Source organism: Cyclopterus lumpus, chromosome 24 (assembly GCF_009769545.1).
Source record: "Cyclopterus lumpus isolate fCycLum1 chromosome 24, fCycLum1.pri, whole genome shotgun sequence".
NCBI classification, from domain to species: domain Eukaryota; kingdom Metazoa; phylum Chordata; class Actinopteri; order Perciformes; family Cyclopteridae; genus Cyclopterus; species Cyclopterus lumpus.
Genome location: NC_046989.1, coordinates 12,116,188 through 12,143,511, shown reverse-complemented (window position 1 = coordinate 12,143,511; position 27,324 = coordinate 12,116,188). Strand labels below are relative to the sequence as shown.

General features: G+C 40.3%; 1 protein-coding gene across 2 annotated transcripts; it reads right to left on the bottom strand.

The window, feature by feature from the left end:
* Positions 1 to 607: 607 nt before the first annotated feature.
* lin28b (lin-28 homolog B (C. elegans)) lies at positions 608 to 27,324 on the bottom strand. 2 transcript variants are annotated; one of them, XM_034527760.1, is made up of 5 exons: positions 27,092 to 27,324; positions 26,251 to 26,441; positions 16,317 to 16,504; positions 14,116 to 14,443; positions 608 to 713 (listed from the first exon to the last, which is right to left on the bottom strand). In XM_034527760.1, exons 1-4 carry the CDS (start codon positions 27,099 to 27,101, stop codon positions 14,131 to 14,133), a joined length of 702 nt encoding a protein of 233 aa, XP_034383651.1. In that variant the 5' UTR covers positions 27,102 to 27,324; the 3' UTR covers positions 608 to 713; positions 14,116 to 14,130. The 2 variants fall into 2 exon arrangements, with proteins under 2 accessions (XP_034383651.1, XP_034383650.1); XM_034527759.1 differs by lacking the exon at positions 608 to 713 and having other exon boundaries at positions 13,143 to 14,443.

The following is a 27,324-nucleotide window of genomic DNA, read 5'->3' as shown; positions in this document are numbered from 1 at the left end:
CCCTCAAGGTGGTTGTGGGGCTTCAAACTCTGCTGTGTAGGGTTCATTTCTCTCATCAATCAGAGATTGAGTCTTTTTTCTGTCTGGGGACAATGTGGTGGTTGTTGGTGGGTAAGAACAATGAAACTGCAAACTGAGTGGGAGTCAAAGTAGGGAAGGAAATAGGTATTCTGTCAGCAAACCACTGAGGACACCAAGTGAGGTTAACTATCTGTAGCTACGATGAGTCACCATAAAACACATAGTAAAACATGCAAATGTTGCTTGTGTTAAAACATAACTATTGTTACCAAGCTACAATGTTGTTACCGGGCTACATTTTAGCCCTTGTAGGCCAAATAAAATTCAAGTTTTTTCATGAGATCTTTGATAGTGTCAAATTTTAAAATACTTTTAATTCATAGGGCAAACTGCTGCACTAGAGGAGGAGAAATGTCCCTTGATTCTAGAACATTATTTAAACTAGATTGAAGAAAAGGGTTAAAATAATCTAAAAAAAACAGACAAAAAAATACTTTTCCATGTGCAGGAATGCATTTTGAACCTCAGTGACGGGCGACCTGTGAATGTATGTAACAGTACAACTGCAGTAAACGTGATGTGGAAATGATCAGCGGCTTCGAGGCACTTCCTGTATGTCTCACCTTGGCTTGTTGCACTTGTGTTTCCTGAAGGGGACTTGAGTGACCCACGGGGGTGTGGTTGATGGTAACCTGTGGGCGGAGCAGATCATTTATCCACTAATTGTCTCCAGATTCTTTCGACAAAGTGACACAATCACATTTGGCCCCACGACATTTCTTGTCCGTCTGTTGTAAAATGACAAGCATACTTGGTAGATTACTTCTTCCTGTCTTCTTACACTACTCAGTGTAATCATTGGATCTGATTTCAGTGACAAAAGACAACCACACACACAGCCCAATGCAAGTGACGACATCTTTGTTGTACATGAATGGAATTAGTCAAATACGTATTTAAAACGTCCACATATACACATTATAGAAATTGACAGGGAAGACATAATCCTGAAAAAGTGTTGCTTGTCATTTTCCATTCAGCTAGATCTAGTGGTGCGAGCTGGAGTGATTGAATACCTGGAAACATGTATTAAAAACATCTTCAAAGGCTTCAAAGCTGTCCTATCAAAAACAAATATGAGCTCATGGATTGATGCAAGGTTTTACAAATAATGTCATTAAAAATGTCTTAATTGTAGTTTGGCCTCATATTATTCCTTCATCTATTTTATTTGTTTGGTAACAAATGAACTGAAGACAGGATATGTTTGGGTAACCTACTTCACTGATGCCATCAAGCATAATGATGACTTGCAATATTCGGAAACGTCATCCTTTTCTAATTGATTGAAGGAGGACATTAGGCAATTGCTAAATTGTTAATCAAATCATGAACAAATCTTTTTCTGACCAAAGAGTTTTTGAAATACCCTTAAGAACTCAGAAATCCAGATGACCGTGAATATATAAAGTACACAATGATACTCGGGAGACTGCACAGCCTGACAAAAAGGGCCCGAGCATGTTCTACGCCTCCTGACTCTCGGATGTTTCATTGTTTATTGTTATTTCCCTCCCACAGACAGACAGTCTGACAAGGTTTTCTGGGAGTAATGATGAAAACTGTTTCTGCCCCACAACATAAATGGCCACCCTGTCTGCCCTCCAGATTGACAGGGAAGGTCAGAGCATGCGTCAATGCGTTCAGCGGCCACCATTTAGTCTGCCACACTCATTTCCATCATATTAAGTCCTCTTCCTTCGTTTCCTAAGTGGTCATTGGAATGGTATCCTTGAATAACATCTTGTTCATTATCAATTAATGGCCAAGGTTGCGTTGTGGACTGAAAATTGCTTTCTGAATGTGACTTTGGTTTGTCATACAGATATTATAGGCCAAACGCACCTGCCAAGAAAGGTTTTGTGAGAGAGGAAATGTATTCCTCTGCTCATTTCCCAATGCTTTTAATAATTCAGGATACCAGATTAAGAATAATGTAAATCCATCTTTTTTCCTTTAAACAGTTGATGCACTTCAAGTCATCACAGTACGGGGTGGGTCATATAACGCTTTGTACCGACAGTCATGTCCCACTCAGGATTGTAATATCTTGATCCCCTGAGTTTACACTTATTGTCAAAATCAATCAATAAAATGTTAATTTGTCCAACACTTTGATTTGTGACTAAACCTGCAAAAACAATGTAATTCACATCAGCCTCAGCTGCACGTTGAGTTTAGTGCTAATCTGCGAATGGCATTATGCTACATGATACACTAAGATTGTTAACATGGTAAACATTATACCTGCTAAACATTAACATGTTAGCACTTTCATTGTGCTCACGTTAGCATGCTGACGTTAGCATTAAGCTCAAAGCACTGATGTGCCAAAGGACAGAGCTGCAAGCAAGACTATAAACTATCTTAGTTTTATTCACTTCATTATCCAGAGGATATACACTATCAAAGTACATATGGATATGATTAGAGGCCACTGGTCATTATGGGCAAAGCCCCACTTCGAGCAACATGAAAAAGTGTGGTTTTAGTGGTACGAGACTGAGTCACTTTTAAATAAATGGAATTTTGGATTAATGCATGATAATAAGAAAATGCTTGGTGTTATTCTACAATTTAAGGCCAGTGGCTGTAATTGGTTAATTTTGTTTTAAATCCACTTGACTAGCAACACCCCATGCTGATAATAGTGCTGCAGGAATGACATATTTTTGAAAGCCAACTTGGAAGTTACCTCGACAAAAAGAAAATGTCAAAGGGAATTGTTCTAATAGGATTGTGGATTCCTCAGAAAATAAACTTTGTGGCAAACAATAGTTCACAGTACCGGTACTTGCACATTTTTTCCAAGAAGATAATCTTAAAAAACACTTGTATGACTTTTGAAGCGTCAACGCAGTGTCCAAAGGAAAAAGCTTTAGGGTTAGTGTAAACACTACACTATAAGGTCACATGAAGATTCCAATGTGTTATTTGATTGTGCATGCATACCTCTTCAAAAGCCCTATTTCCTCTTTGCGTGACATCGAACATACATTTACAAGTTGGAACATTTAAGAGCACGATTATTAAAAATAAAGAGCACGATTATTAAAAACCAAAGGATGACTAATGAGTAGAGGGATTTCCTTGTTTAGTGTGATGATGTTCAATAACCACAGTAATATCATTTAGCCACTTGCTACTGCGACTGCCTTTGTTAAGACACAAAAAAGCTGAAAATCAAATTTCATGTTTTATGTTTATTAATGGAATTAAATCTCTTAAGCTCTTAAGAACTCATCCCTGAAACACTCCATGTCAAGTGCCCGAGTGTGGGAATACAACAATGAACATGCCCAAAGCATTTCGCGACACATCTGGATGACACAAATATGTTGCTATTTGGGCCTCGTTGCCTCTGAAATATGATTGGCGATTTGACAAGCAAATTGTTGTTGTTGTCGTTTGCTCATAGTTGTTTGCCTTTTAGCAACGCTTTGGTAGCTGAGTGGTTACAGCGCATGCTTTGGGGTGATGCTCTCTTCCACTCACGAGCACGCATTCATTCGCCCACTGAAATGTTGCACAACTGACACACACTTTGTATCAGTCGTGTATCATTCCAGCAAGCACAGACCCTGAAAAGGAGACCGACATTATCAAGAAGTATAATTGTCTGTTTGGACAAAGCGTTGGTCACAACGTCACCGTACATATGTCCTCTGAACTCATCTTATTGGGAGGGTCTCTCAGCGCCTGCTTGTGGGCTTGGGAGAATACCGTATGCCTTATGGGGCCGTGCGTTCACATAATATGCCAATGCAAAGCAGGTTTCCCCCACAGGAGACAAAAACATCTGGCTGTATAACCCTGCACCTGAAAGGCCCTCCTTAAGTTCTTGGGAACAATAAGGGGATTTGGTCTGAGGGTAGCCCAATTACAGTCACCACAAAGCAGCAAGCAACTTGAGTGCACCAACAGGATCGTTAGTTCACACACTTTCTGTAGCGTGTAAGCAAACACTTTTTTAGTCAGCGCAATCAGCAAAGATGTCTTGAATTACAACCTTCAGAGAGGAGAGCTCCAGAGGCTGAAGGGGACCTTTTTCTAAAGCCTCGTAAACCATGACAGTTTCCACTGTGGGGAGGAGGTTGTGTGTCTTCTGGTGACCAAAGATGCCAAAACCCTTGTGGCAAGAAGAAATGGCTACTGCATGAACATAACTTGAGGCATCAGACAGCCCTCTATCAATCAGACACTGCATAAAGAAGTGAATCGACACAAACGCACAGGACAGGGAGGATGTGCCTCCTTTCCTCACACCAGCAAGAGTGGATCCCGTTCTTGCCGCCTAGAGGGTCTGCACCACCTGAACAGACAGTCCAGTCCTCCGAAGCCTGTCCCCTCAGGAGCCAAGCCTGGAGAGGACGACCCCTATTGGGCAGCGCACCTATTCCACCCACCTCCCGAGACGGAGCCGTCAACGGCGTCAATCTTGAGCTCAGGTTTGCTCGCATTGCGGCAAAGAAACTCAGAATCTCAGCTCACCAATGCAGCAAAGCATCAAAGTGTCGAAGACGGTCCCACTGCTGTTGCCGTCTATAGCCCTGGCTCTATGATTACCTATTTTGCCCTTTCTCTGTATCTCTTTCAGTCCTCCCTTATTATCTACTGGGAGCCTATTTAAGCAAGATGATTTCAAGATACCGATCTTTCGCTTTTTTTAAAATGAAATTGTGTTTAGTTTATTGGTACCTTATCTTGAAGTTTAGGTTCACATAGTTTTCCCAGCACCCAACAAATCATTACTGCTTCTGAGTTATAACAAAGTATATAATGGTATGCCAATAAAAGTTAAAAAACTAATATATCTAGTAACTGATGTGGAAAAAAAGTCATAGTATAGTATTTTAATGAAAGTAATACAAAATAAATATAATGGTATGTAGAAAAACGTCATAGTCATTGAAATGTCAAAAGTCATAGTATAGTATGTTGACTAAATTCATAGTATAGTATGTTGAAAAGTCACACAAAAGAAATCTCAAAATATAGTCGTAGTGTAGTATGTTGAATAAATCACAGTATACTATGTCAAAAAAGTAAAGAGTCATTAAAAGGTCTCATGTTTCGATGGTACAACTAAATCTTTGTATGGTATGTCATCAAAAGTCATCGTACAGTGTGACACAACAATATGATGGTATGGACTGTTTAAAAAAAGTCAAAGTATAGTCATAAATTGTCATGAAAGCAATATTGTATAGTATGTCATAAAAACGTCATGGTGTAATGTCATAAGATATCATAAAAAGTTGTGTATGTTGTCACAAAAAAAGTTAAAATATGGTATATCATCAAAATGACGTCAAAAGTAATTGCATAGTATATCATAACAAAGTTATAGTATAAAGTATAACTTCAGATTAGTGTTTCGTTAAACTATGTGGCAAATGTTAGATAGTGCATTTGTAAAAATGTGTAATGTGTTTTTTCATCTGCGCAAAGTCGTTTCCATGTTCACACTCTACTGGATATGCAAATATGAAATTAGATGTGCACAGAGGATTTGATCCATTTCCCCTGAGCCCTGGAATAGCAACCATAATCATCTCACTCATCACAAAATCTATTAGTATTTTTTTCTTTTGAACTTTTCAAACATCTGATCAGCACACAAACAACTCTAATAGTCCCTCATAATATGAGTGCATTATTTGTGTGTGAGCACGTGCACAGTCTCCACCATTTTCCACCTGTATGCGGGTTTCTGCTTGTGCCCAGGGGGACACGCCCTGTTTCGACTGCAAATGAATATCATTTGGAAGAAGTGATCTTTTGTGTCATTTAGCAATTTGTTTGGATGTGATTTCTATCTGGATGTTTTTTTCCCAGTGGCAGATGTGTTGTGGTGGGTGGCAGCTGCAAAATGGAGGCGCACAGCTTGCTAAGTGATTCACCCGGCTCCTGCCGTCTCCGTTACCCCATGAGCCTTTTCACTGACAATGTTTTCATTTCTATTTGCTTTATGTGTAACAGGGATGGGGAGCTCGACGCTTTGACGGCTCTGTCAGAAGGATGACCGCGCTGGCTTTCTCTTAGAGTACAGGTGAGAGAAACTAATGGGACGTTTGCACAGCTATTTCATTTAAATGACATATTCTGCACTTGTGAAATACAAGGTTGTGGCTGAATATGACACTAAATCATATTCTTCGATAGACATCTTGATGCTGCTCAGACTGATACAAATGGCCATACTGATTCTGCAAATGAGCTCACTATCTGATCACATTTGCGGCATTTTTTATGTACACACCGGAAATAACAGTGTCTAACCAGTCACATGTCCTGAATCACTGTGTTGTTCACTGCTGTCAAATAGCACTCTCTTTTCTCACCAAAATCCCCCATTAGGTTCTCTCACACAAATGTTCTCTCCCTCCCCCTCTCTCTGCCTTTGAGTCATTCATACTGTTGATTCCACCTCTGGAGGAATACATCAGGCATAACGCCCTTTTCTTTCATCAGTGCAGCAGCTTTAAAGTAATGTTCCTCCTCTCATAGAGAGCCAAAAGGAGACGGGAAGATGTCGATTCTCTCATCTCTTTGTCTATCCCCTTTGATCTCTTTCAACATGAATTCCCAATGCCAAGAAAGTAAATGGGATTTTTTTTTCTTCTCTGGAGCATGGTTGATCATACAAAATTGACCACAAATGACTTCTAAAGACCCCTGTGTTTTGCTCCCAAAAAAGAAGTATACCCCAAAACATGCTCCTGGCTATCATTACTCATAGTGCATTTCAATGAAGAATGAATAATTCAGGGTGCACTTGTACATGCAACAGCCCAGTGATGCTGATGCTGAGAACATCTTTATGGACGCATGGCCATCTGCGTGTATGTATGTGTGTGTTTTTGGAGGACGAGGAGGGTTTCGTGACAAAGGACAAAGGTTTTAGTGGTGCCTGCATGCCAAGTGTGTGTTTCTGTCTGTCGCGCTAACAGACTGCAGTTGTGATTTATCTTGTATTCCCAGTGCAGGGGCCCCCTCTATCTCACTGGAAAGGTTAAAGCATACAGCCTGGAGGCGGTACTACAAAGGTCAACACGCAGTTTAGGAATGAGGAATAGGACGATAGAGAGAAAGACAAAGAAGAAATGTACTCCTTTTCTGAGTGTGTGTACTGCCTCTGACATCCTGGAACACACACTGCACTGTTAGCAGCCAAGGGCCAGCAATATTATCGTTCAGTTCTCTCCATCCTTTATCCTGTCTTCTTATCACCGCCTCCCCGTGATACCTCCGATATCACATGCCATAAAAACAGCTGACCTTGAAAAAGGGGAGACGTATAGGAATATGATGGTGGGTAACAAAGGGAAACTGTAAGCAAAGAGACATCATTTAATGGACCCCCCCCCCCCTCACAAGATGTGCTGAGCAGAGACTGGAAGAGGGCCAGCTGGTTATAGAAAGCAAAGACATGGGCCATTAAAAAGGAGCAGGCAAATGGAGAGACGGCTGAGAAGAAACACCAGCTTCTTTGGTGAGTCAGATGTGTTGAAGTGATTAATCTGCACTAGCTGAGTCCTTCATGGGCCTGAGGGGGAGGACTGATGCGGTGGCACTAGGTGGCCCCCTAGTGGAGAAGAAGGGAAACTGAATCGTGAAATATATTTCAACTTTGAGTTGTCATCACTTACTTTGAGCTTCAGTGTCAGGTAGGTGCTGTGATTGATGCATCTCACTGTTTTCTTTATCGAACTGGCTTCAAAAAGATCTTGAAGAAAAACAAGTCGTCATACATTGCATTGTTAAGGGTTGAATAAGAAAAATGGTTTTAATTACAAACTAATCTATGAATTATTTTGGAAATAAATTCATGGTTTTAATTGTAAAATGTAAAAAAAAGACGTGTGTCTGTCAGTTTAACGTGTCCAAAATAAAGGTAAAAAATTGTAAAATGATAATCATTTAAAGAAATAGCTTGTTCTGTATTAATAGTCTAAAACCAAAAATATATAACTTTTTCAGTTATATAAAACAATTTGAGAAGCTAGTGCCAACAAAAGTCTGGCTTTTTGCAGGTCCATTGTTGCTTATTAATTTCATGTCAACGAACCAGCCAATTAAGTTTGTTGACAGTATGTCTGATAAATATGTCTTCATTTTATTAATATGCCTTTTATGTAGTGTTTGTGTTTATGTAGAAACTGTGAAGAAAGTCCCCACATGTATTAAAGGTTAATAGGAACCTGAATAGAAAAAAATAAGTGCAGGATTTCAGGCAATATAATTATACTTTTGTAAATTTCTTTGCAATTAAGAACACATGTGAGTTATTGAATTTAATACGATTGATTATGATTCTATGAAAACTAGGTATGCTTGGGAAATTCTTTAATTAAAACATTGTTGCAAAACAAAATGTAACTCCATTGATTTAGTATTGCACTTAAGGTTGGGTGACTTCAAAGGAAATGGGTTTCCTTAATTGTGGCCATTCTGAATAATGCATTTCAAGTGCACTTGCAACCTCCATTGTTTACATTTGGGAACACAGCGCCGACAAAACAACATTTATCGGGACAAGCTTTTCCCATAAACAAACATAAAACATGTATAATATAGCTATAAATATTACTGAACTGAGCTAGCCGCTTGTAGTAGCAATAGTAGCAAATACAGTAATAACATTATTACTTATTGTTTGATAAATACCATCTTAAAGAAATCCAGAAGCCAAATGTGTAAAAAAGTAAATTTTACAATCTGATTCACATAGAGAATAATATAGCACTTTGATGTCTAGTAGGAAATTATACATACTTTAATGCCAATATAATAGGTTTATTTTCCAATCAAGTAAAACATTTAAGACATATTTAAAAATCCAGTCCAAGATTCACAGAAATAAAAAAAGGCAGTACACTTACATTAGGGCTAATGAGTGATATGCACATAGAATCAAAAGCAATCATTGCTTGGCTCTCGACATACTCCAGAGAAGAAGAGCACAGATTCCCTCTGGCCACGATGCAGAGATTAGAAACATAAACAAACATGAACATGTGAGGTTATTCGTCAACACAAGGAGGTGTCTGCCCTTTAAGCTGCCTTGGTTGGATTTATAGGTCCGTTTGAGGTCGGATGTTTTCGTGTGACTTCATGTGCATATACACAATGTGAATCTGACATAATACAGTTCAGTAAAAAAAAAAAGACATCACTTCTCCAGTCAAGGCAGAGCACAGAGCAGCTGACAAAGGCAACGCACATAACAACCACACGAGGGAGCAGTGAGACAGGCTGCTGAGGGTTCCCTGTCTGGGATCATGGCATAGTAATTTTGGGTTTGTCTTTGGCCCAGTGTGCATGGTTTGATTTTAGCCATTGATTTGCCGAGCCGCTGAAAGATTTAAGACAACAAAAGAAAGTTGTTATTCTTAATTGAATAATTCACTTTCCAATGAAAACCTAAACACCCAGTGAGTGTTTGAATGCTCCTCTCAGGTTTGAGAAAAAGCTAATAAAACCCTCAGAAATTCAAATAGATTACCTTGAAAATACAAAGCTGAGTGAGCTGCTCTGCTTTCAGTCTGTGTGCTAAGCTAAGCTAACCTTAGCTAAGCTAAGGCTAAAGCTAGCAGTATATTTTAACGGATCATATAGGGAAACTGATATCTATCTTTTAACCATAACATGGCAGACTTCTTAAAAAGGACCCGCTCCCAATGTAGATATCAACTGCTTATGCTAAGCTAATGAACAAAACTAGTTTCAAGGGATTTTACACTAATGAAAACATAGTTTTGAAGACTGTAAATCCCCATACACACTGTTCCCCATATTTAAAACAGTCTTTTTACTTAACATTTTAAATGTTTTTCACTGTATATAGCGGCAATATCAGGTCAATTTAAAATACATTCATGAAAGTTTCCACAGAGCACAGCACTATCATTTAGGAGTTATTATCTTATAGAGTTGAAGGGAAGCTGGAACGTTCAGGCTCAGTTCAAAAGGTACAAATCAAAATCAAATTGATGTTTGTAACAACACTATAATGCCAAAAAAACGCCAAAAAAATCTTTAAATCCTTAAAAATCCGCTCAACTTTTTTTTTAAAAAGGGGTCAGCGCTCGGACAGACTCAGCCCAATAAATCATGTGACAAAACAGCCTGAATTATCCTTTTAACTCTGCACAAGTCATGTTAATGAATTAAAAGATTAAAACCAAGATTGTTTAGTTTTTTTAAGTGAATCTAATTTATTCCGTTTTCTAAATAAATATCACAATCTTTGTTAACATGCGAGTGATATCATCTTGACTCAACTCCATATAGCAGGCGAATCCCTCTTTATCTGACATTTTCTTCATTAATATAACTGCGGGAGTGTGAAGAAGCTACAAAGTGGTCATTTGGATTGAGGTCAATGTGTGACCCCACGAGATCTCTGTGGTTTGGACCTTCTGCTGAAATAAGACATTTATGTTTACCTTTGTTTGGTAGTGAGTAAAACCTCTCAGCTCGTGTTGTCTCATATTTGCATGATTCAAAACTTAAGACAAGTTGTAAAATATGTATAACATAACTCTACCAATATGTTATCCTACATGTAGCCTTGACAAAACCTTAACACTAACCATTTTATTATTACTAGCATAAGGGGATAATGAGAGGGTTGTGTTGAATACTGAACAGGACCATTAACAAGAGATCAATCAGTAGTTACATTGATTGGAAGAAAATATAAAGCCACTAACAATAATAATATCACTATATTTGACCGCGGCCGTGTATTTTATTCATAATTGGCATAAACAAGCGTTCAGTTTCATATGTAGGCCCACTGCAACATGAACTGTAATACTGCAGCCAGATGCAAAATCAATCTTTGTTCTTGTGAGTTAGTTTTAAAAAAGCACTTTTAACAACATTCATCTCCATAAACCTTTTTTTAGAATGGCGTCTATGCAATATCACCATAAGTACAAAATCTACTGATTTCTTGTTAACGCCGCTCCAAACAACAAATGTAGTTTGCAACAAAAAGGGGCATCATCTCCAAACCACACAGCTTCTGATTATCTGAGGCTGTAAAAATGGCCGGCAAAGGCCATTACCGTGGAGCCCCAAAACAGGAAATATCTATTTGGTAATAGGGTCAGACAAACAAAACATAGAGATAGGCACTCCTTGTGCGAAGTACAATCCTATTCTTCTCCACCTTAAGCCCATCACATGAAGTGGTTACAAAAAACGGTGAAGATCAAATACTTAGAAACTAAGAAACAACAGGCCATGTCTTTTCAAACTGTGTTCACATGGAAATGTACACTGTGAAACCTTCGGAAGGGCTTTGATTGTGAGACGTATTTGGAGTCACACGGGACGAGCCATTTCAGGGCGGATTCGTTGAAAACGCGGTATGACTCTAGTGCGACACGTGGCAATTTAATGAAGAAACAACTGCATGGAGGTATAGGGGGTCTGGGAGGAGGAAAGGAGTTTGTGGAGGAACAGCGCATATGAGGTAGGCTTTTGCTGTAAACAAAAAGAAAAAATTAGCGGTAAAAGAAAAAAGTAACTTATCAAATCTGGGAAGGAAGACCAGGGAGTCTGTGGCAACACGAGGGAACTTCTCACACAACACCTCAGTACAATAGAGACCTACAGTTAATCATACAAGCTCACCAAAAATATACAAAGCAAAAGGAAATGAACAACTATGTATAACACAAGAGGTAGTTGCTAATATCAGTACATGAATTGGTTACATACGTCTCTTCACCATTGCTTAACAGAGTTGTTTGAGTCAGTCAGTGGATGATTCCCAAAAGAATAAAATACACTTTTTTGGTTAATTCCCTGAGAACAGTTCATCATCCTGAGAGGAATTGTTTGTAAAAATGTACAAATACGTCATACAAAAAGATGTTGTTTCCGTAAAGATTTGAGCTCCTCATGTGGTTTGGTCATTCACTTTTTTTTCTGTAATTTCTTTCGTCATTGTTGAGATTTGATTATCTTTTTTTTTTAACACACGCAAACATTCAAAAAGCTGTACTTAAAAAAAAAAATAATATTTAACCATTGCGCTTTTAGCAATAACTCCCTCTTATTCTGAAAGGTCGAGGACAGCAAGCAAGTCTTAACTTTAAATGCCTTCAGAAAATAAAGCCAAACTATTTGGTATAGAAATATACCAAAAGAGTTGGTTGTCTACTTAGAGCATTTATAAACACACAAGAGAGTTTGATTTCATCATACAAAGTTATTTGATTTGTCAGAACATTAAGATATATTTCTGAAGCGACCCAACATGAACTTTGTGAGGAGTCGACTTCAGATAAGCTCTTTTCACATTCAATATGGTCAGAGAAGAGTTATTAGGTCACAAATAAGTGCCAGTAAAGCCATGCTTGGGATTCAAGTGATACCAAAAGCATCTCTCTCTCTCTCTCTCTCTCTCTCTCTCTCTCTCTCTCTCTCTCTCTCTCTCTCTCTCTCTTCTCTCTCTCTCTCTCTCTCTCTCTCTCTCTCTCTCTCTCTCTCTCTCTCTCTCTCTCTCTCATACTAACAAGGAGTGAGCATTACCTGGCTGGTGCTAACTAACAACTGGTAGGCACAGATGGAAAAGGAACAGGTGGTTTGATCTAACTGCATCACAGCTGGGTGTTCTGTGAGGTATTAAGTAGATAGAGCAGCTGTGATGACACTGGTCTGCACCCATAATCAAACAAGGTGTGTCTTTGTGCTGGGTCAGAGGTGTTTGCTGACTATTTAAAGAAGGCATGTAGGAAAAGTTTTTTTTTTTCTTCTTTTTTTTTTAAGGGTCGTTTGATTTGTCATAGATGAAAACAGTTAAATAGAGAGAGAGCTACACGTTTTCACACAACAAAGTATCCCATGCAATATACAGGGCTAATCATCTATGTCAGAGCTAATTTCTTTTATATGCATTACTTAAAGTTAATAGAATTTAAATTATATCCTGTGACTTTATATATATATATATATATATATATATATATATATATATATATATATATATATATATATATATATATTAATTAATTACTTATACTATGATTTATGAGCTGTAATGTTATTTTCATTCAATTAGGCAACAACCAAAATGGAAGTCTAATGATGGATCCATTAGCTGGAATATAAACTATGATCTAGCGGGATTATACAGTGTGTTATCTAAGATGGTCTATGTCTAATAATAGGAAAGCCAAACGTTAATAGTGTTGACTCACAACTGGAGAAGAGGCCAGTGTGGCCATTATGCTTTCTTTCTGAGCATGCACAACTCACACATACAAACACACACCTTCTCGTTTCCTCTCTACGTCTCGCACATGCATGCACAAACACACATGCTCACCCTGTGACAATCAGCTGGTCCGGTCTATTCCATGTAGGAGATGTGTTTAAGGATAAGGAGGATGTGTTTACCAGCTCACTGTCTTTTTAAAAATGTCCCACTGGAATCCATAAAGTTTCCCTAAAGATCTTCATAAGCCGAGATAACAATCCTATGGGTCTGGATTATCGCTTAGAGGGTCTTGAGCTCTTAAAAGTCTTCTTCTAATCCGTCTTAAAATGAGCTACCGTGTGTGCTAAAGGGATGCAACATCATTTTCGTAATGATTAAGCCTACATGATAGAAGTGTGTGGCTTTAAATCAAGAACATCTCAAAAGGAAAAAGCATTCAAAATGGCCAACACTTAGGTCCAAGGAGAAAGAAAAAAAGAAATTGAAAAACAAGATTCATACCACATTGTTTCACTCTTGAGCTGCACTGATTGAAACAAGAAAGCAGTGGTTGCCATAGCTGCACCAGATGACTGCAAGTAAGTCACACACATTCACGCACGTCCGTACCCCGTTGATCATTGCCATAGCTGCGCTGTTAGAAAAATACAAATACAAATAAAAGTAAAGTAAAGAAATCAAGACCTCCCATCTTTTTCACAAATGTGAGGTAGATGAGGGGGGGATGGGGGGGCTTCAGGTATCCTTGATTGAGGGGAGACATGACGGCAAGGGGTTAGCGGTGAAACGTTCACCTCTGTGGGCTGTATTCAAGATTTCCTCCACCTCTGGGTGCGGGGGCCGCGGTGTGTGTGTGGCTCCTCGGGGGAAGAGGAGGAGCCTTCTAGGGGAGACGAGCCAGAGCCCTCCTCCTCCTCTGGGGGGCAGAGGAAGGGCCAGCTCCCTGGGCTGAAGGGCGAGGTAGACGCATGTTGGTCCTGAGAGCCTGTGGCGGGCGCCAGCGCCTTGTGGGGACACTGAGCCACCATGTGCGTGATGCTCTGGCAGTAGTGGCATTTCTTTGGCTGGGGGGGCAGGCCACACTCCTTGGCATGGTGATCCAGACCTCCACAGTTATAACAGCTGCAGAGGGGCGGAAACCAGGAGTAAAGACGAGATACGCAGGACGATCACAAATGTATTCAACAGCAACAAAAGGTAGAAACCCTTATCACATCATTCCTTTATGTCATGAAACCAAAGAAATTGTTTATAGTTTTAAATGAGAATTGTGGGTTGATTATTTTTTGAGAAATCAATACACGAGAGAAAGATACTGTGTTGAAATACCTGCTCCAACTAGGATTCAGCACTAGATGGCAGTGTGCCACATGATATTGTTTTTTAACACTAGGAAAGCTCTGTGCAACACTGTTATTCAATTTGACCAAAGCAATTGCATGCTGAAAGAATATAATATATATAATATAAGAGTAAGAGTAAGAAAAGAAAAGACTTCATTCAGCCTGTTAGGATGTCACCAACTGTTGTGACTTTTTTAGATGTTTGTATTTAAGACTTGGTTTCACTTTTCAGGGTTTTGCTCTGCAGTGAAATGCTTCTCACTCCTCAGGTTTAACATTAATGGATATTTTTCTTTCATGCCTCATTGCAATGCCTCTTAATGACAGTAAAATCTGAGGAATATATCTTAAACCAGTCTGGTTTAAAGACAACCTGCATTCATAGAGATACGACTAGATTCATATAAGAAAAAATAGTTCCATATGCATAATTTAAACTACCATAACCATAAAAAAATAATAATATATAAAACATAAAATCAAATGATATCAACCAGTATGTATCCATCTGTAGTAGGTTAGGTTTTCTTTGGAAGGCACTGCTTTTGTTTTTTCTCTGCTTTCATAGTTTATGTCTCCAGTTATTACTTCCGTAAAAGGTGAATATTTCATTGAACACCTTAAGAGACCTGAAACCCACAGAGCACTAGTGTAAAGAAAGGACTAAAGAATAGTTGTGTTTATAACAGAGTGACCAGCAGGGGTCGGAGCATCATAACTGCCACAGGAGCCGCTTGCACTGAGCACTCTCACAAAGACACAGATGACATCACAGACACCGGCCTGCCATCTCTGAATCCAATACTGTCTTGCTACCAGAAGGTCGAGACACTTGACCGAACACTGGATCAATTATCCCAAATAAACTGAATTATTCAGCTATGTAAAACAATCAGGGAGCGTTCTCTCCCAGATTCGGTTTACTCCTTTCGAACAACAGCTTTTCTTTTCACACCTTATAAGACGGGACATCACACGGTTGCTCCACGCAGGCAGCTGTGATGCAGCGACGTAAAGAGTGGCATAGCTGGACTTTAATGTAAATGCAGCCTTGTGGTTATACGATGCCATCCTAAAACATCGCATACTTGCTCTGCATCGTTCGATGTCAACAGGAGGACATGCAAAACTTCCTACTCGCTCCATATGCTACCTGTGACAGACTTCAGCAAAGCACGCTTCAGGAGTGCAAAACAATTGACAAGAGCTACTGCCACATTGAGATGCATATGAACCCAATCCATCCCTGTGCTAATGCCGTCTCTAATGTAAAGGCTGGCAAATTGATTTCAAATACCGGCACAGGCAGGCAAAGTGCCCTATTCAATTCCTTATCACTGTGCACAATAACCATAGCAACAGACATGTACTCGGGCAGATTGAATAGATTGAAATCTATAATCTCAGCACACTCAGAAACAGCTCACTGTAGTGATGTACATATTACATATGTCTCCTTTAACTAAAGGCAGTCCTGCTTTTCTGAAAGCAAGCTGCCAACGCTCACATATGTTCAGCTTTTGTTAGATAAAGCTGAGACTGGTGCATATGAATCATTAGATTCCTGCAGATAAAGAAAACTTGTTTTATTTTATTTTTTAAAAGGGCATTACTTTTGTTATTTCCACGTTTCCTTATTATATCATACTCACCGGTCTCCCTTTGGTTTGCGTTTCTGGACTGGGACCTTCCCTTTGGGTCTCCTCTCGCTGCCTGCGCAGGGTCCCCCACCAGGTCCGGTCACCCGTAGGGACTCCAGGCCCTTTGAGGACTTCTTATAGGTGAAGTCCACCTGCTCACCCTCCTTTAAGCTGCGGAAGCCCTCCATCACCAGTTTGCTCTGTTGGGAGAAAGAAGCAATTATCCATGTAAAACTGGCAGGCACTTATATGAATTAATAGGAAAATGATAATGTCTACAATACACAATGGTTTGTATATATATATATATATATATATATATATATATATATATATATATATATATGTACTGTATCTGAATCGTAGGATTTTATTTGGAGCACAATTCAATGGAACACAGCAGTGAGAAAATGTTTCTGAGTCACTTACACCCACACACCTTTGAATAATGTAGAATCATTTGGGAGCACTATCCAATATGTCATTTAAAAAAGATTTCTATACACAATGGTATAGAGATATACTTTACATTGACAGTGTTCTACTGGGTATTGTTCTAACCTTGATGATACAGTAAGCTGACAAAGACTGACTGCTCTGCACAGAACTGTGTCCACACAGCATAAAGCTTGGCATTAACGTGGTGCAGGTTCACAACCGTCAGAGCTAAATTAACCCTTAAATATTGAACAGTCACCTGAGAGCATCGACACTGTCTCCAAATAATTGTCACAGAAGAATCAAGACCTATTAACACTGTAAAGTTGACTGTGGGCGCTTGTCCAGTAGCACACTATGTACACGGAAAGACATCATTCAAACAATGTGCATTGACTGTGTGTGGTTTGCACCAACTGCCATGACAGTCTGTGCACAGAGAGACTTATCTCTCTCACAGTGTCCTTGCTTTACTCCCTTTATCTACTTTTCGCAGAGGCACCACTTCCTATTCCTTCTGCGGGAGAAAAGATGAGAGCGTCACACCCATGCAATCATATTCTCGCAGCACATCCACCGTGCATTTTATCTACTTGATCGGCAATATTGATTTAGTTACTACATAACCACTGGACAATGATTTATGTTTTGTTGAACGCCCAGAGCGGACGGCTGATAGGCACTGTATGTGACCTTCATGAATCGCAGCAAGCGTTGCAGAGGTAAACACCCACCCACACGAGCACGCTGTGTGCAGAGCAAACCTACTACCTACTATACATCCAGGCCTATAAATAATACACATCCGTGAATAGAAAGATTCACGGATGTGGAGGAGAAAGAGGGAGATAAATGGTCAAATGAGAAGAAGGAAATCAAATGTGCAACCGTACAGGAGACAGAATGTGCTCCATCTGTGTTCACGACTGCAGTAACACGAAGGTAAAGGTGCTCTTAGGTGGTCTTTTAGTTTATATAAATATGAATATGTAAGAGAGTGAAAAGGTGGGAATGTATAGGTGAGACAATATGTGTGAATGAATTCAAAACAAAGATTAGTGTCTAAAATCTATCTTATATCTATCTGAATACCACGATACAATGACAGAAGGATAAAAGTGTAAAACTGGGACAAATTAAGGATTACAAAAGAGTTTCATCATATGCTTTTAAAAAGAACAAGTTTGTTGAGAATTAACTTGAAAATGTTGTTTCATTAAGAAGCTCTCGGAAACTAAATGTATAATAATAAGAAAAATAAAAGGAGAAGTCAAATACACAGAAATGAATTCGGCAGATTTCAGAATACAGAAACATATTTAAAACCCTCAGCAGAATATAGTAATGTGTAATGTTTCAGGATATACACATTAAATCACGAGTTTATATTAAATACATCAGTTTTATCTTGTAGGACAGTTTCATGCTAATCCATTTTATAAACATTATTTTTGACAATCGACAACTTAAATGTGTTAGTTTTCTGTATTAGCTTCATATCAAACGTTTACTTTTTACCTAAAAAGGTTTTGTATGAAAGACAAACGTATTCAATTTATACAATTTAAAAAAAAATGTTGATTAAAAAGAAAATATATTAATAAAATGTCTTCCCACTGCTATGTGAACTAAGACTTGACTACAAATGTTTTTTTATGAAGGGCTATGAAATATACAGTATGAACAAATATGATTTTTTGAAAATCCATATACATTTTCATTTTTTTTACATGTAAATACAGTCAATAGTAGCAGCCACACATTGTGTGGAACTCATTCTGCACTCCACAGATGACCCCGAGAATCAAACCAAGCATGCAGCCACACGGGGAAAAGTTTGCCTCATGATTTAATATCATACTTCTCTTTGAAGTAATGTTTCCTCCTTATTTCCACACTTTTTATTTCCACAATTTCTAAGAAAGGAAAATTGCTGGTGCTCAATATAATTAATTTACCAAAGACTAACTGGTACTTTTCTCTCTCAGATCATCTTTCTGATTCTCTTCCTGCAGTCAGTGAGGTTACAGCCAGGAACCCACTGCTTTTACTCAATTGATAATGAAGGACTCGTCCATTTTGGGTATTTAGGTATTGGATTTGGCTTTGAGTAAAGGACAAGGATCAGGTAATAGAAATGAAATTTTAAAGACCAGATTTAAGAGGTGAAAGAAAACTGAGCGTGTGGCTTAATATGACCGATAAACATCGATGTGTGGTTGCTGCGCTGCAAAAACAATGAATTCCAAGATTCGAAACTCGTAATTATTTTTTTATTTATACACAATAACTGGCTTTCTATTTTTTATAAACAACAAATGAAAGAACCTCAGGCAGTCAGAAGAACCCTGCTCATGGATTCATGATTTCCATCATTAGACGTCCTGCAGCAGGAATCAGTAGAATGCAAATAAAAACGTACACCCATCCCCCACAAAACAAACAGATTGTGAATAATGATGAATAATCATTGACTCGTCTCCAGACCGTGTGGCGCATGAGCCTTTCCTGTTCCTCTCCTGTCTTCAGTCCACAAGCAGCTTGTCTCTCCAGGTCAAAGTTCAGTGGTTTGTCTCAGCACCCTACCCCCTCTTCAACCCCGTCAATGCCCACAATGCACCAGTGAGAAAACCACACAACCCCTTTTGTTCTGCAGAAATGCAGGAAAACACACACACACACACACACACGTGTCGTCCATATAAGACACGGTATCTCACTTATGCCTCAGATGAGTTTTACTTTTGAAGCATGGCCTTCCAACAGCTCAGTCTCTCCAAAACTACGCAATAAATGCAGCATGTGGATTCATATACGTGTATGTGCATGTCTATTTGAAAAAGAAGAAAAGAAACTTCACAAATCAGAACCGGTAACCCGAGTCCCCTCCTCTCGAGTGACCTAGCGGGTGTCCTGACCCGTTTCAGTTTACGCACAGAGGTCAGAAAAGGGCACGGCCGGGGAGAGGGAAGGAGAGAACATCAGAGAGAGAAAGAGAGAGAGAGGGAGAACACAAAATGGAGGAGTGGCCTGGAGCAGAGTGGTGGTGGATGAGGGAGGGAGTTTGGAGGAGGAGGGGGTTCATGGAAATGCCTCCAGCGCATTCTGTTCAGCTCCACTGGAGGAGCAACTCCTGATCAGTGGCTGGACCTGGGGGGAGCCCAGGAACAAAACCCCCATTTGATCAGGAGCCCCACAGGTCAGCAGCAGAAATCCGGGGGTCAGTGGTATAACCATCCCAGCACCCCCCCACCCCCCACCCGCCTGCCCAACTGGTGGACCACACCAGCTCGCAGTGCTTTAACTTTAAAGCCACCAACAAACTGCTGCGGCCATCCTCAAAACTGATGAAACTGAGCCAACAAAATGGATACCTACATACCCTGAAATGGCTTTATTATGCTTACAAGCTTCCTTATATGTAATAAATATCTTCTTCTGGCTCTGCGTGTGTGTGTGTGTGTGTGTGTGTGTGTGTGTGTGTGTGTGTGTGTGGGAAGGAGCCAGCGATCAATACGGACTCAATCATCCTGGATAGAAATAGCCCTCCTTTTCATCAGCCAGGCCCTTGTCATCACCAGACTCAGCAATCAATACAGGAAGCTGTAACGTGAGGGGATGTGGAAGCGGAGAGAGGAGAGCCACCATCCTCCCCCAGCCTCTGTCCGTGGCGACCACCGGCTATGTAATGGCTAATTGCGAGATGCTTTAAATCAGAGATGGCCCGTGCAGGGCCGCACACTGGATTGTGCTCGTATTGAGAGGATAGGAGATGTGTCGCGTGAGAGTGAGGGAGATGGCGGTCACCATGTGGCGTGGCGCCATTAAGTAGCTTTTTACGCACAGGAAATGCTAAGTGGACAAGGCTGGACCAGATCAGCTCAGATGGACATCACCCAACAGGACGCATATAAACCGAAGAAGGAAGAGTGAGAAAAGGAGCGATAAAGCTGGACGAAGACGGAGAAGAAGAAAAATCACACACAAATATGTCGACGAAAACCACCAACAGAGCCGCTCTTATGACACTGACACCCCAGCTCTCCTCAACGCGTTGTCATTAGTGGCCCTGACCCTTGAACCCTGCCCAACCCCCATCAAACACTTAACAGCCTCCATGTTTCCCCTGCCTCAAATTAACTACATCCAACACCCTCAATTATGACTGGGGCAAATATTTGATCTGAGGGAGGAAGCACTAGATCATCTTGCTATGTTTATCAGCACGAGAGGGGAAACGAACCATCGCTGAGGTGACTGGTGATAAAACACACAGCCAGCTAATAACTGGAGTCATTCAGGACAGAAGCACACTTATAAATCTGTTTTTACACAAATGGTTTTGTTCTTTCAAAAATCTAATAGGAACTATTTGAGGTAGAATAGTTTAGCAAATTATTAATATCAAATAATAATGATGATATATAGATTTAGATCCGGTTTCTTTTACATTTTCTTTAACTAAACCGTTGCCATAATGGATAGCATTAACACATATTTTCTTTTTGTTGTTTCTGCTGGAAGATTAATATTATTGAACATGGTTTAAATTAAAATCATTATCAACTGATGGATTTTGCAGCTGACTTCATTTGTAGGCAAAAACAAGGAAATGTGTTTTTCTTCTGTACATTTTGAAACTGCATTCAACCTACATGCATTATCATTGTAGGTTGAATGCATGTCAAACACCATTGAAGTGGGATAATACTAATTAGCCGATTTGCTTGCTTATGACATTGATATTAAGATGAATATGATTAAAGTAGATATATATTCATTACATAATGTGGCAGATCTGTGGTCTAATTTGTACACAGTATCTTCTTATCACCAGAGTCGTAGGTTTAATGATAACCGTGTTTTTAATTTCGGAAAAGTTGCAATTATTTTATCTCCAATTTAAGAATATAATTTGGGTGTGGATGATCTCCATTTCAAATACTGTTTCGACCAAATAAATACCTCCAAAACTAAACTCTAAATGTTCTTGTATGATGTAGATTTTTCATTATCTTTTAAAAATGTAATTATTAGTCAATTAAACAATTAGTTGATTGACAGAAAACAACTCTTTTCATAATCAATGGTTTCAGTCATTTTTCAAGCAAAAATGCCAAATATTCTCCAGTCCCCCGCTTCTTAAATGTGGATTTGATACTTTTCTTTTTCATTTGAAAATATGAAATAATAAACTAGATATCTCTGGCTTTTGGTCAGATTTTAAAAAGCAATTGGAATAGCTCATTTTGAAGAAAAAATAAATAATTATTAAAATAATATGCAGATAAATTAATTATGAAAAGAATTGCTAGTTGTGGCTCTATTACTTTGTTACCAGACATGTCTGATAAAAGTGCTGGATGAATACTTTACTAAGTAAATAAACATGGGATCTAGAATCTAAATTTATTTATAATTGATTATAAATAGACATATTTTAATATATTTACATTAGTTGTATTAATGTAATATTTTTTTTGTTGATCAAACTAAATCAATAAATGTGAACTGTGACTTGTTTTTAGCCCTGCTCTGCTCTCTACTCCGCCACCTTTCCAATTACCAATCATCTCCGCTGTATGTGGCCAGCTCCTCAAAAGGAAGTCACATGACTAGTCTTTCTTCTGCGTTTTTTGATGTGCAGAAAAGAAGGGTGGGTTGGTGGAGGACGGGTGGGGGGCGGGGGGATAGTGTGGCTGCAGGAGAGACAAAGCCTGATACTGGCTATCTGGAGGCAGAGATAGGTGGGGCCTGCATGCCAAACGGTGACACGGACCAGAGGTTAATCTCACTAGGGGCCCACTTTAACCTCGCTACACAAAACACACACACACACACACACACACTCACTCTCTCGCTCTCTCTCTCGCTCCATAAATTGAACACACACGCTGTAGGTTTCGGGAGAATAACAGCAGCAGCAAACTGTTCAACATTTCAAACTGATTACCGACAAAGGGAAAGCAGCCCCCCACCTTACCGCCGCACACACACCCCTCACCCAACCCTCCTGCCTTTTTGTCTTTAAAGAAATTCCTCTTTTTAAAAGAATGCCAGAGGAGAGAGCAACCCCCGAGTCCCGGCAGGAACTCACTCACTCACACACACACACACGCGCACACACACACAAACACACACAGAAAAACACTCAGTCCAGGTAGACAAGGGGTTGACAAACAGAGATAATGAAATGGCTTTGTGTGTGGATTCACTAAGCAGAGGGATAGAGTGGGTGAAGAAGCTTAATTACTCTCTCTCGCTCTCTCTCACACACACACTCCCCTTCCAAAAGGAAGTGATCAGATAGGACCCCTGATGAAGAGGCCTCCCCGGAGAAGAACTCGTGGTCGGGCGGGGACCCTCTCGCTGACTCGCATACACACTCTCACCCGCCCTCTCTCTTACTTCCTGCTCTTTCTCTAACTCGTCTTTTTCCAACCTCTCGCTCACGTTTTCCTCCTCGACTACTACTAGCACCCCCCCCCCCCCTCCCCACCCTCCCCCTGCACCACCAACACTCATTTTTCCCACGTCCCCTCCTCTTTCCCTCTCCTAGGAAAACTCCTCCTCCATCCCCCTCTGTCTCTATGTCCTCATGCTCCCTCTTCCCTTTTCCATCGTTCTCACCTCTGCCTCTCTCTCGGGCATAGAAGGTAAGTGTTAGGAATAAAGTTGCTATCTTTCCACTGTTTTGTTTTTACAGTAACTGACAGGTAACCTGAGTATCCTAAAAGCAGACAATATTGCATGACTTTTTAGTCAAGCCGAACTCTCTCTTTTAACGGCAAAAAAAAGTCTGCTCTTCATGCTTGTCACAGATTTCAAATATGTGTATCCTAACAGCAATATTCCCTATACTTATATAACCTAATACATTTAAGATATTGTAGCAGCATATACGGTAACCTGCAGGATTTTAATTCAATGTCTCCACATCTGAACATTTCCTAAACACCTGAAAACAGCATCAATGTGTCCAAATGTCTTCAGGCAGACAGCAGAGACACAGAGGGAGGAACAATCAGAGAAATGCAGTGACTGATTTAATGAGAAAGCATATGCAAATACTGGGGTGTTTTGCATCCAGAATGACAATGTGCTTATGAATGCATATTGTCTGCTCTTTGTGTTAAATGACAGCTGTATTATTGTAAACACGTAGCTGGAAACATTGGGAGGGAAATGCACTAGTGTAAACATATGATTCATTGTATGCTAGAAAATTCTTCTATAAAAAGGTTGAAGTGAAACAATTTGTAAAAATGTCAACGACACAATTTTAGAAAAACATTATCGAGAGCAGAAAGTGAAAGCAGAGACCTTTACCATCTCTGAATACACCTGTATTATGAAAAATACCTCACTACTCTGCATACACATAAGTCCCACAGACAGCTATATGGCACCAGCCGGGCATTTAAGTTACAAACTGCTGAGACAGACAAGACGTTATTTGGCTTCTGCTCAGGTTTTCAGGCCGTTTTCACAGACTACACCTTCCTTCTCTCTTGCTGATCCACTTCTAAAACATCTCTGACCAGCAGGGAGAATAAGAGCCTTGGGTATGTTGAAGGATGCAGCACATTCAGTTGACGGAGCACCAATATGAAACTATCAATCAAAAAACTAATGCAATGCTGCTGAGCTGCTCATCTTTTTCAAATATGCACAGCGATGCTCTCATTTCACAAATTGGATCCACACACAAATAGAAGACTGTCAAAAATACTATATGTCTAATACTATCCATGCCGTAAATATGGAGACAGATGGAACAGAGGTCAACATATTGCTTAGCCATAATTCACTGAAAATGAATTAACTTTTAGCACCAAGTTCACTGTGGATTTTAAATTACATTATATCAGACAGCTAAATCTTTTATTGTCAGAATGCATTTTTAAAAAGAACTAACATTGTATAGATTAATAGAACATTTATAATATATATAATATTATATATATGTCATGGACAATAAGATGTTCTTGATCTAAAATAATGACAACATAAAGGGTGATGAACGCAACAGAATAGTTGAATATAGCGTAATTAAAGACCTAATTTCATCACTGCAAACTGTCCCACGGGTGCACAGCTGAAGCACAACCAATAGGTTAACTAAATCGTCAGCAATGTCAAACTGAGAGGTCCCACTTCCTACTTTTAGACTGGATACAACTTATGTATAACTGAGACAAAATGATATCATCAAAAGTTCCACATGCTGGTAAGGAAATATATATATATTTATGAAAACCCTGCTAATGATCAGTGGACCTTTTTTTATTTACCCTTGCTAAAACATCTGACTACGATATACTTCCCCCCGACCCACAAGTTCAGCAAAATATCCAATGAGTCCATAATAAAGGCACCATAGGGGGAGGTAGGGATCACATCAAATGGTTAAAATGCCCCTCCTCATCCTCTGTCCTTCCTCTCTGAGTATTTTAAAGCCATGTAGGACCGTAAAGCAATGCTGCATTAAACGTGGGGGAAAGAGGAGCTAAAAGAAGATAGGCCCTTTGTATGCTGCAGAATAATTGGAAAACAAAGCCTCAGAAATGAATTAACTCTGTGCACAATCAATCAACAGTTACTGGTCAAATGTAAAGGGATGTTTCAAACGCACGTCCATGAAACTAACGACAGCCGAGGAGCCGGACGCCTCCCAGAACAGCACCAGAGTGCACAGTTTACTTTAAAAAAATTAAAAAAAAACAGCCTTCCGACATGTTAAGTGGCCGCATATCAAGCCAGCTCTGCTGTCCATTAGAGCAAAGTGTGAAACTACCCGTGTCATAGCCACAGGTCTGCCCTTCCCTGTACAGTGTGGAGGGGAGAGAGGGGAGGGTGGGGGGGGGGGGGGGGGGGGGGGGGCTTGGACACATGTGTCTTAAGGAGGAAACGTAACGTGTTGAGGCCGAGGACAACGTGTGATTACACAGTAACGTGTTGGGCAATGCAAAACATCCGGATGATACAATGTAGCCTGGTGTGCTCTGGGGAGAAGTACACGAGGGGGGTCAAGGTGAGATTTGATTTTGACAGTGAAATAGTTAGAGAAGGAACTACAACGATTCATTCATTCTCTACATCTTCCGTCGCAAACTAAAAACACATATTTTTCGACTATACCTTGAATAGGGAAGGTAGAGCCGTAGTAGCACTCTAGTAGCACTTAAAAGTCCCTTACCGATAGCACGTTGTTGTTTAGCACTTTAGTAGCACTTAAATGGCACTTACGGATAGTATTCTGTAGTTTAACGTTATTGAAGAAATTGTACTTGCTTGATTCTTGTTGTTCTGAGTTTGGACTCATGATTTAATGCACTTATTGTAAGTCGCTTTGGATAAAAGCGTCAGCTAAATGACATGTAATGTAATGTAATGTAATTCAGTCATCGCTTTAGAAAGACCGACTCCGGATGAGGCCGATGGTCGCCGTATCGCGACACCGTGGATGTTTATTCCTCGTTTGTTTGTTTTTTTGGCGTCGACTTACTTGGTGGACGAAAACATCCAGAGCTGGTTCGACGGGGCTCCCGTCGCTGCTGGTCATTGAGATAAATCCAAAGCCCATCCGGACGTTGAACCATTTGCAAAAGCCCGATCCCGACAGGATCTGAGGTCGAGTCCGGTCCTCCTGCTCGGTGGACTTGGCGGGGTCTTCTCCGCCACCTTTACCCAGACCTCCTGAAACACGCAAAGAGACACGTTACAACATCGTACCGGCTCGGGAGGTATAGCGCACGGCACAGGGGGGGGGCTACTTCTCCGACGCATACAGGTTTATATAAGTGCAATGGGCTGTTTGGGTTAAAAAAAAAAAAAATTAAAAAGAAGAAGAAAAAAAAACTTCCAAGAAGCGCGGGGGGAATCCCCTCCACTTGCTAACACTGGCTCTGCGAAGTTCACGGCCGGTAGACATGTCTTCCATTACTATTTTCGAGTTGTGTGTTACTACCCTGACAGACGAACGCCTCTGACTCGCGCACGTGCATCTCGCTCAGTCGGTGGAACTTGTGGAGGATTCGTCTCGTGCATCTATCTCCAGCCCACTCTGGCTGTGCGACCCGACAGGCAGGTGTACCCGTGGTCCCTCGCGCTTCATGCCGCGGGCAGAGTCGCACACACTATACGGTCCGACAATGCATAACGTTACATCGTAATGCCGAGAAACAAGGTCCGGTACGGGGGCTCGACAGGGGCGATTCAGGTAGCTCTTTTTTGAAGGTTTGGAACAACAACCACGTTGCACCTTGCCCCCACCCTCCCCTCCCCTCCACACACACACACACACACTCCCCTCCTTCACTAAGAGCAGAAAATAATTGCAGAATAACCTTCGGCCATGTTTCCCCGTGGACCCTCTGCGCCCAAGTTGCAATTGAGAAGCTTCCTCTGCGAAAACGGGCTGCGGTAGTCACCATTAATCCGATATGCTCGATCCCATCGGTCACCAATTTAGCTCGCATGGTACAGCGTGCTCTCTGCCTTTTGATATTGGTGTCATGTCTCTGTTCCTTCGATCCCTTCCTCACTTACACCAACTCCGCACTGATCTCCCTCTTTCACC

Bases quoted from the DNA above. Each gene is read 5' to 3' on its own strand.
- lin28b (XM_034527760.1), bottom strand. The intron at 16,505-26,250 runs GTAAGTCGACGC...TTCTCCCAACAG, and splicing joins TGGATGTTTTCGTCCACCAA to AGCAAACTGGTGATGGAGGG. The intron at 14,444-16,316 runs GTGAGTATGATA...GCCCCTCTGCAG, and splicing joins CGCAAACCAAAGGGAGACCG to CTGTTATAACTGTGGAGGTC.